This window comes from Glycine max, chromosome 8 (assembly GCF_000004515.6).
Source record: "Glycine max cultivar Williams 82 chromosome 8, Glycine_max_v4.0, whole genome shotgun sequence".
NCBI classification, from domain to species: Eukaryota; Viridiplantae; Streptophyta; class Magnoliopsida; order Fabales; family Fabaceae; genus Glycine; species Glycine max.
In genome coordinates this window covers 23019060-23030035 of record NC_038244.2, presented here as the reverse complement: position 1 = coordinate 23030035, position 10976 = coordinate 23019060, and the positions used below count along the sequence as shown (strand labels likewise).

The 10976-nt window shown below is 36.5% G+C and overlaps 1 protein-coding gene and 1 non-coding gene across 2 annotated transcripts; one reads left to right on the top strand and one right to left on the bottom strand.

Moving 5' to 3' along the window:
* Positions 1–258: 258 nt before the first annotated feature.
* On the bottom strand, positions 259–365 carry LOC113002442 (small nucleolar RNA R71). Its single transcript, XR_003268004.1, has one exon. It is a non-coding gene; the product is annotated as a small nucleolar RNA R71 (small nucleolar RNA).
* Positions 366–6619: 6254 nt separating this feature from the next.
* Positions 6620–8703, top strand: LOC100792572 (transcription factor DICHOTOMA). The gene is made up of 2 exons (XM_003530425.5): positions 6620–8102; positions 8216–8703. Exons 1-2 carry the CDS (start codon positions 7046–7048, stop codon positions 8269–8271), a joined length of 1113 nt encoding a protein of 370 aa, XP_003530473.1. The 5' UTR covers positions 6620–7045; the 3' UTR covers positions 8272–8703.
* The last annotated feature ends 2273 nt before the right edge of the window (positions 8704–10976 follow it).

The following is a 10976-nucleotide window of genomic DNA, read 5'->3' as shown; positions in this document are numbered from 1 at the left end:
CTAATACATTTGCTGCCCAAGTTTCATGGTCTTGCAGGTGAAGATCCTCATAAGCATCTTAAGGAGTTTCATATTGTCTGTTCCACCATGAAACCCCCTGATGTCCAGGAAGATCATATCTTTTTAAAAGCTTTTCCTCATTCTCTGGAGAGAGTGGCAAAAAATTAGATGTATTACCTTGCTCCCAGGTCCATTACCAGTTGGGATGACCTTAAGAGGGCGTTCTTGGAGAAATTCTTCCCTGCATCTAGGACCACTGCCATCAGAAAAGACATTTCAGGCATCAGACAACTTAGTGGAGAGAGCTTGTATGAGTATTGGGAAAGATTCAAGAAATTATGTGCAAGTTGTCCTCACCACCAAATTTTTTAGCAACTCCTGCAATATTTCTATGAGGGACTTAGCAACATGGAGAGAAGTATGATTGATGTTGCCAGTGATGGAGCTCTTAGTGATATGACACCTGTTGAGGCTAGGAATTTGATTGAGAAAATGGCTTCCAACTCCCAACAATTCAGTGCAAGAAATGATGAGGAGTCCATGACGTGGCCACGGATTCATCTTCATCTGCTGAAAATGAGAAGCTTGAGGGAAAACTTGATGCCTTGGTCAACCTAGTAACTCAGCTTGCCATGAATCAGAAATCTACATCTGCACCTGTTGCAAAAGTTTGTGGTCTATGTTCTTCTGCAGATCACCATACAAATCTCTGTCCTTCTTTGCAGCAATCTGGAGTCAATGAGTAACCTGAAGCTTATGCTGAAAACATTTATAATAGACCCCCTTAGCAGCAAAACCAACAACAGCAGAATAATAATTATGATCTTTCAAGCAACAGATACAATCCTAGTTGGAAGAATCATCCAAATCTGAGATGGGCAAGCCCTCCACAACAACAATAGTTTGTCCCTCCTTTTCAGAATACTGCTGGTCCAAGCAGGCCATATGTTCTTCCTCCAACGCAGCAACAGTAACAACAAAGACAACAAGCAACTGAGGCTCCTCCTCAACTTTCCTTAGAGGAGTTAGTGAGGCAAATTACCATCCAAAATATGCAATTTCAACAAGAAACAAGAGCCTTCATTCAGAGTCTGACAAATCAGATGGGGCAGAGGACTACTTAATTGAACCAAGCTTAGTCCCAAAATTCTGACAGATTGTTTTCACAAACTGTGCAGAATCCGAAAAATGTGAGTGCCATCACCTTGAGGTCTGGCAAGCAAATTGAAGTGTCTCCACCAGCAGCAACACCTGCACCTGAACCTGCCAAGCTTCATTCTACACCTAAAAAAATAGGACGAGATAGTTGCACAAAAGAGAAAGCTTCCTGATCATGAGGGAGCTAACAAAATTTTTCATGCAGGTGGACCTTCTTCTAGTAGTTTTGACTTGCAGCAGCCTCCTGTCCCTCTTCCATTTCCACCTAGAGCAATTCCAAACAAAAAGATGGAAGAAGTGGATAAGGAGATCTTGGAGACCTTCAGGAAAGTAGAGGTGAACATACCTCTGCTAGATGCCCTCAAGCAAATTCCAAGATATGCCAAGTTTCTAAAGGAGTTGTGCACCCACAAAAGGAAGCTCAAAGGCAATGGAAGGATTAGCATGGGCAAAAATGTGTCAGCATTAATAAGTAAATTTGTTCCTCACATTCCTGAGAAATGTAAGGACCCAGGTACTTTCTGTGTCCCTTGCATTATTGGGAACAACAAATTTGAGAATGCCATGCTAGATCTAGGCGCATCAGTTAGTGTCATGCCTCTGTCCATTTTCAATTCTTTATCTCTTGGACCTTTGCAATCTATAGATGTGGTGATTCATTTGGCAAATAGAAGTGTTGCTTACCCCGCAGGTTTCATAGAGGATGTGTTGGTTCGGGTTGGTGAACTTATTTTTCCTGCTGATTTTTATGTTCTTGATATGGAAGAGGGATTTTCCTATGGTTTAGTTCCAATTATTTTAGGCAGGCCATTTATGAAAACAGCCTGAACCAAGATAGATGTTTATGCTGGCACATTATCTATGGAATTTGGTGATATTGTTGTTCATTTTAACATTCTTGATGCCATCAAACACCCCTCTGAGGATCTATCTATTTTTCGTGCTGAGATACTTGATCAGATTGTTGATGATTATGTGTTTGATTTTGATTCTCTTTATGGTAGGAAACATCCATTTTTATCTGATCTGCATACTTGTTATTCCTCATGCAATGAATCTGAATCTGAGTTTGAATTTGATCCTGCCTCTGATTTTTATGCTAAAAGTAAATTTGAATTTGAGTCAGGTTTTGAATTTTTGGGTGTTGTACCTCTTGATGTTGATTTTTTAGAGTCAGAATGCACTAACCATGTTGCATAAAGTACATATACTTCTTACTTGCTTTATGAGGTACAGGCTAAGGAACCTTCTTCGTCTCCTACTGTTCAGCCACCACCCACACCAGAGTTGAAGCCCTTACCAGCAAACCTCAAGTATGCTTACTTGGAGGACAAGGAAAATTTTCCAGTGATCATCTCTGCATCCCTTGCTGCTGAGCAAGAGGAGAAGTTGTTGCTAGTGCTCAAGAAGCACAAGAAAGCCATTGGATGGACTTTAGCAGACATTCCTGGTATTAGCCCATCTACCTGCATGCATAGGATACTTTTAGAGGATGAAGTTAAGCCAGTGAGGCAGCCACAACGACGACTCAACCCCGTCATTCTAGATGTGGTGAAAAAGGAGGTAACCAAGCTCTTACAAGCTGGAATCATCTACCCCATTTCTGACAGCTAGTGGGTGAGTCCAGTCCAAGTGGTTCCTAAGAAGATAGGCCTCACAGTGATCACGAATGAGAAGGATAATCTTATCCCCACAAGAGTGCAGAACAGTTGGTGAGTCTGCATTGATTATAGGAGGCTGAACCAGGCAACCAGAAAAGATCATTTTCCCCTGCCATTCATTGATCAAATGCTTGAGCGCTTGGCAGGTAAGTCTCATTACTATTTTCTTGATGGTTTTTTTGGTTATTTACAAATTCATATTGCTCCTGAGGATCAAGAAAAGACCACATTCACCTGTCCCTTTGGCACTTTTGCCTATAGGAGGATGCGCTTTGACCTATGCAACGCCCCTGGCACTTTCCAGTGGTGTATGGTTATCATTTTCAGTGATTTTTTAGAGAGTTGCATAGAGGTGTTTATGGATGATTTTACTGTTTATGGATCCTCTTTTGATGCATGTTTGGATAGTCTGGATAAAGTTCTTAATAGATGCATTGAAACTAACCTTGTGCTGAATTTTGAAAAATGTCACTTCATTGTAGAACACGATATAGTTTTAGGGCATATCATTCTTCCACACCAGGTGGCCATCTTGGCATACAGAGGACAGCTCGCAAGGTGCTTGACTGCGGTTTCTATTGGCCCACCATCTTCAAGGATGTGTGGAGAATCTGTAGCACTTGTGAGCCTTGTCAGAGAGCAGGCGACTCACCTTCATGGAGACAGCAAATGCCTCAACAACCCATGTTGTTTTGTGAGGTGTTTGATGTCTGGGGTATAGACTTTATGGGGCCTTTCCCTGTCTCTTTTGGTTTTGTTTATATTCTCCTTGTTGTTGATTATGTTTTAAAATGGGTGGAAGCCAAAGCCACCAGAACTAACGATGCTAACGTTGTTGTGGATTTTGTTAGATCTAATCTGTTTTGCAGGTTTGGAGTCCCTAGAGCCATCGTTAGTGATCAAGGCACCCATTTTTGTAACAGATCCATGTATGCCTTGCTTAAAAAGTATGGGGTCGTGCACAAAATTTCCACACCTTATCACCCCCAAACTAATGGGCAAGCTGAGATTTCAAACAGAGAGATAAAAAGGATCTTAGAGAAGATTATGCAGTCGAACAGAAAGGATTGGAGCACCAGGCTGGATGATGCTCTTTGGGCGCATAGGACTGCCTACAAAGCACACATAAGAATGTCTCCTTATCGGGTTGTCTTTGGCAAGACATGTCATCTTCCTGTAGAGATAGAACATAGAGCCTATTGGGTTGTAAAGACCTACAACTTCTCTATTGATCAAGCTGGAGAGGAAAGGAAGTTGCAACTAAGTGAGCTAGATGAGATCTGTTTAGAAGCCTATGAGAATTCCAAATTCTACAAGTAGAAGACCAAGAATTTCCATGACAGCTTGAACAGACAAGCAACAAAGGCTGATATATGTATTAAAATTGAAAAATAAAATAAAACCAATGGATCATTTTTGTTTGTCAATGATAAAAGTGCAAGGATACAATCAGAACCTAGTAATACTACTTATGCATATGCTAATTTCAACAGTAGGTAGTGAAAGACATTGAAGAACCCAATATTTCAAATACGTAAGACCCAAAAATGTTTTAACCAAGACTCAATTACTCAATTTAACTCAAACTTTTTACCCAGAAATAAAAAAGACTGAGTGAGGGGTTGTTAATGTTATGCAAACAAAGAGAAGAGAAACATACACACACATAACTAAAGCCTAAACATGTTGTTGCACAAACATTATTACTACAACAGCATGCTAAATGTAATTATCAAAACTCAGCCATGCGAGGTCTAGCCAAGAATGTTGTGGCCACCATAGTCGAGGCAATGCCATGCCACTCCACCATGGCACTTGGCAAAAACTCAACCATGCGAAGTGAGTCAAACTCAGCCATGGTATTCAACACAAAAAGATGCAAAGAAAGACACAAATTTGAAAAATAAGCAGAAAAATACCTACTCACAGAGAGGCAGAGTCGCGAAGACGGAGCTCATACGGAGAAGAGGCAGAGCCGCGAAGACAAAGTTGAGTCGAAGAAGAAGAGAGCGCGAGGAAAATAGGGCTCGTGTTCTGATATTTTTAAATTTAAGTTCAACATCAATTTTTCATTGAAAACCGATGTTAATAAAGTGATGTTAACGTTAACATCGGTTTTCTGGAAGAAACCAATGTTAACTTATCATACATTAACATTGGTTTTTCAGAAAATCGATATGAACTAATACACGTTATTTACAATTATGTCACCGTGTTTATGTTAATATCGGTTTTGTCAAAAACCGATGTTAACCTAGCGATGTTAAATCTATATTTTCTAGTAGTGTTAATAAAGAATCAAATGAAATATTCAACAATGTTCATGTCATGGATCAGGTTATAAATTATTTTAAGACTATTATAAAATAAACATGACTTGATATATAACAGTACTTTTGCTTATATTAATTTGTTTGTTAAATGTAGCCTTACGGTGAAGTAAGTCATTTGCTATAAGATGAAAAGATGAACTAGAGCTTACACGACATTTGCTACACTCTAGTGGCAACATGCACTCTGTCACATATAACCAAGATTTGGTGAGCCCAACTCTAGTTGTTGGATGGACGCAACTTAAAGAGTTCTACGGGCTCACTGGAAATCGTTAGGTCACCTTGACCCACTATAGACAGAGTGTTTTCCTCCTCACCATCTTCAAAAGCAGCTTTGAACCAAAAGTTTTCCCTAAATGACACTCCTTGTACCACTATAGTTATCTAATATGAATTTCTTTTGCATTTCAGGATGTGCCAAGTACCGTGTACTCATTTATGAAAGCTGTAAAATTCACTCATCTGAACTTGGAAGGAATGGAGTGTAGAATAATTTATAATCATCATAGAAAGACTACAAAAATTGGAAATGAATGGAAGACTTTTGCACAAACACAGAATTTTTTTCCTAGAACTCAAATTATATTTGAGTTCACAAATGCAACTTCTAACTTTGTTTTATTCTGACTTTATTTGTAATTAAAGTATATTACTACTCTCATATATTATCAATTTGTAAATTTTTATTTATAATATATTATTTTGTTTATAAATGTTTATAATTACCCTTGGTACATGATATATTGATATACTTTGTTTATAACTTTTGGTGCATGACTGATTTATGCGTTTTTATACAATTTTAAATGATAAGTTGTGATCAGAATAAATTACTATAGGTTGCTAATTAAAAAAACAAATACAATATTTAAAATTAAATCATAAAACAACATCGATTTTTAGAAGAAAAAAAACCGATGTTTTCTTCTTACGATGTTGTGTTTTGTTTGTTGACAACATCGATTTTTCAAAAAAATCGATGTTGGTAAGAGTAAAACAACATTGGTTATTTTAACATAGATTTTTAAACAATCGATGTTAATGTTGATAAATTAACGTTGATAGTTTAAATATCGGTTAATAATCGATGTTAAAAGTCTTTAATAATGAATGTTAAAAGCGTATTTTTTAGTAGTGCAACTATTTAGAAAATATTAATTATCGATATAATTTTAAGATGCTTATAGTAAAACTTAACAAATTTTTCATGCATTAACAAAAGATACGTGATTAAACGATAGTATATATACATAGACTAATAAAGATTAATGGAAATCATTATTGTTTACCTAAACCTACTTTTAAATTTTATCCCATTTCTTCCAAGTCTCTACAAACCACGTTTAACCCTAAACCCAACGCACATATCACCCATATACGTATACACATATATTAACGGGCTCAAAAGCTGAATGATTTGACCCTCTCTTGCTTACGTTGCTTCCACATAATGAGGCACACAATCCACCAATTATGTGTGTCTTATCCTATGTGTTACTGTTACTCTCTCTCTCTCTCTCCAGACCCCACCCCACCCCTTTGAGGGAGCATGGTCCTGGACCAGCACACACACCCTGATAAATAAATATGGAGTTGTATTTCCAGTATAATGGAATCTATGCAAAGCAAACCACAGTTCCATCATTACTTTCTCAAACCACTTTCTTCCCCCCCCTCGGATGATTTTTAGTATTAATTTAGCAAATAGTTAATTTCCCTTATATACACACAAAAACATTGTATAAAAAAAAAGGTGTATTCTTAGAGCTAAGGAAGCTAACTGGGAAGATAGATAAGATACCATCTTCTTGTGTTTGGTGTGGTCCTCATTATTCCACAGAACCTGTCTAGGGTTTCTGCCCATTGGAAATAGCAAAATCTGCATATGTAAACATGTTCCCTTCCACTAATTACACCTCCTCAGGCTCTTACCCTCGTTTCCCTTCTTCATCGTCTTCTTCCACTTCACCCTACCCTTCTTTTACTCTCCTTCATCCTGAAAATTCTTCTTCCAGCAACACCTTTCTTTGTGACCCACTTGCTCTTACCTACATACCCTCTCATTACCATGCTCCAATAATCCCAGAAACACTAGCCAATTGGGCTGTTGCAGATTGTGCAATACTGAATCAGGATCTCGGTGGTGCCCTTTATGGCATCACCAATAAACCAGAGAAGAAAGCAACCAAAAAAGATAGGCACAGCAAGATTCACACATCTCAGGGTTTGAGGGACAGAAGGGTGAGGTTGTCCATTGAGATCGCACGCAAGTTCTTCGATCTTCAAGACATGTTAGGGTTTGACAAAGCCAGCAACACCCTTGACTGGCTCTTCACAAAGTCCAAGAAGGCAATCAAGGAGCTTACTCGAAGCAAGCACAGTGCTGATAGCTTCGAATTCTCCTCATCTTCGGATGGTGAAGTGGTTTCTACCATCCACCAAGACCTACACCAACAACAAGGGGTAGATTTGGAAGAGGGAAAGTTGAAAGAACCTGCAGCTTATTGTGTTAAAGCAAAGATGAAGGAATCTAGGGAAAAAGCAAGGGCAAGAGCAAGGCAAAGGACTAGTAGCAAGGTATTGTGCAACATAAGTAGCGAAGGGAAGGTGCAAGACTTGAAGAAAAAATGCCCTGCAACTGAAAACCCTCAAATCCTGAACCAATTAAGGTCACCCCTTCAGCCTCCTCATCCTCAAGATGTGGGTGGAGAAGTGCCAAGAGATGATGACTTCAATGTTATTGAGGAATCCATTGTCATCAGAAGAAAGTTGAAACACACTTTGATGTCTTCCATTCATCACCAAAACGCTGTGATCCCTAAGGAAGCAAGTGTAAACAACAGTGACTACCACTCCTTCCCCAATCTGTCTCCAAATTGGGAAGCTAATAATAATGGTGCTAATGGACGCTCCACCTTTTGTGCAATAGCCAGCATGAATCTATCTACAGGTAAGTCATAAGTTTTTCTTTTTCATGAACAAGTAGCTGATATTTTTTTTAGCCCATGAAACCGCTTGTGATCTTTGTGATACTTACAGTCCTATATATGTCTTGAATTTTAGGGCTTCAAATTTTTGGAAAATCTTGGGAGGAGTGCACCAATCCTCATCCAAGCTAATATCTTAGTTTTCAGTATTATCCGATGATTGTCTCTAGTGTTTTGCCAAGGAATATCATGGTCATGGAGGCATCTTTCTGTGTTTTTCTACCTGTAACTTTTTCTGTCCTATATTTCCTTTCTACAATGTACTGATTTTTTTGTTGCTCTAGATCTCAGCCAAGGCATGTGACAGTTGGCAAAAAAGGATGCTGCGTGTATAATTTCTGACCAATATTTTAAGTGTGGCTGATATTATATATAAGGGTCTATTGTATTTATCAATAACCGACCTTTCTTTCCAGTAAGTTTCAATGTTTTTAATTTATATAATTAGTTTATGAACAATATATATTTATTAGTAATTGTTGGTAACTTTTAAAGTAGCTGTATCCTTTGGTCATTGTAAGAGGAGAAGGATGTGCAGAAGAAAATTCAAGATATTTTTGCTTTTGATTGAAGTACTGAACTATAAATGTTAGACATGCATCTGCTGATTTACCTTAGCGATCAACCTAGCTGTAAGAAACCATTTTCAAAATTTTCAGACAATAAATTCATGTAAAGCTATTCATATATATAGTATAACACTTAAATATAAATGAAACACACATGGAAGAATGTAAATTTTCCACCTAGAAATTTCACAACTGATACAATAAAAACCACACAGGAATGCCGTCCAAACCTAGAGTAATTAATCTGCACAAGGTAAGCTTCTTTTTGTATATTTTTTTAATTTTGTACAAGAAGCTTTTTCTTCATTCAAACACAGTCTTTTGTTCTAAAAGGTTCAAGTTAAAAGCATATGACAATTCCTTTTGTTTTCATATTGTAAATTTATTCATCTTAATCATTGTCAATTTATATAATATCCAAAGGCTTGGTGGTATAAGATAATTTGCTAAATGCATACACCAATTAAAGCAATAGAGAAACTTCAACCCTAATATACTTGCTAACAAGTATCATAAGTATATTTATTAAGAATAATTTAATACACTATCAAATTTTTCAATTACTTAGAAAACAAGTATTAAATGATTTTGATATTTTTAACAGAATTTAGTTGTTCCTCTAAAAAAACATAATTTAGTTGTGTTTATTAAAAAAATATATTTCCACCAATGTCTTACATGTGAATCATCTTAAATCCATGTGCAAATTATAAGTCTTCATTTTATTGGCACATTTTCACTAAAAAATTAAGAAGGATATTTGTCTCTACAGTCCATACATAATAGTTATTTTTCATTAGAATTCTAAGATACCTATTGCTAGAAAAAATCGACAGCAATATGTATTTCTTGATGGGCACATTGAGCAGGGTGAAGGATGATCTCATAACTATTTATTTAAGTTTGCATTCGTTTTTATCTTTGCAACTTATGTAAGACTTGGCTGCATCAAGTACGTAATTATTGTAACATCTCTTTCTCACAGAGTGAACTGAATTTATGAACCACTATGATATATTGTCAGCTACATATTTTGTAATTCTAACCAAATAATAACTAGGTTAGCACTTCGGAGTCCATGCACTCAAGACTTAACAATGACTTTGTCAGAATTTTTTTAAAATATCAGACTTTTATGGATCGATATCAAGCGGTGAACAAAATAAATATTATCATATATTCAATCTGATTAAGTACTACACCCTTGACTGGTTGTTCACTAAGTACAAGAAAGAAATTAAGGAGCTAACTCAAGATGCAACTATTCAATCTTTATTTTGTTCCCTTTCTCATTACAACAGCAGCAATGATCTATTCACTTTCTTTATCTTATTTAATTTCTCTTCCAATCATTAATAATAGGTTGGTAACTTCAAGAAGTGAAATGTACTTAGATTGCTTTAGCAGATTACTGATGTAGTGATTATAGGCATTTGTATTTCATGTTACAAATTAAGACAATTTACTGTCTGACAGGTCAGACAGACTATTTTCTATAATGCTGATTTTCTACCTACTGGCAGAAACTGGTTCATGTTATAATTTTCTTCTTATATAAAAAAGAAATTAATTATAATCACCGTCTGACTAATTGAATCTGGATCACATTCAAGAACTCTGAATGCGGACTTTAAAATTTCCTTGTTAAGTACTTGGCCTAGCGTAACAAACTAAATTGTGGGGTTGATACAATAAGCTGCATAAATTCTTTGGTCTTTACATATATAGAAATTTATAGCCACGTCTGGTTTTTGTAGATCTAAGTAAAATAATTATATCAGTGGAAGCCTAATATTAATCCATATATTTATTTGCCTATCTCCCCTGCATGGTAGTTCTAACAAAGCAATACCACTCTCCAATCAAGATTTCCTGTAGTTTAGTATAGTTTGCGTTTGATGGAGAAATTAACTTGGGCGTCCAATAAGCTCAGAGACAGCATTCAAAGGGGTGCCTATAACTTTTCTAGCCTCATACAAAGGTATTCTATTAACTATTTATTTTCTTACGCTAAAGATATATTCACACATCAGACTAAAAAAACAGAAAGAGGTCCATTTCTGTAAGGAAATTATAAGAGAAAAAAACAGTGTATACAATATACCTTCTCAGTCACCTAAACATGTTCTCTAGATATCCCAGCAAAAAAGGTCTAATAGAATATTTTAGACAACCCTAAAAAGCGATAGAACTTTCACTAGGTTTGGAAAATAGGTAGAATAGAATCTACTCAATCTAGTACAAAGGTTTTTCTTTATATATATAGCT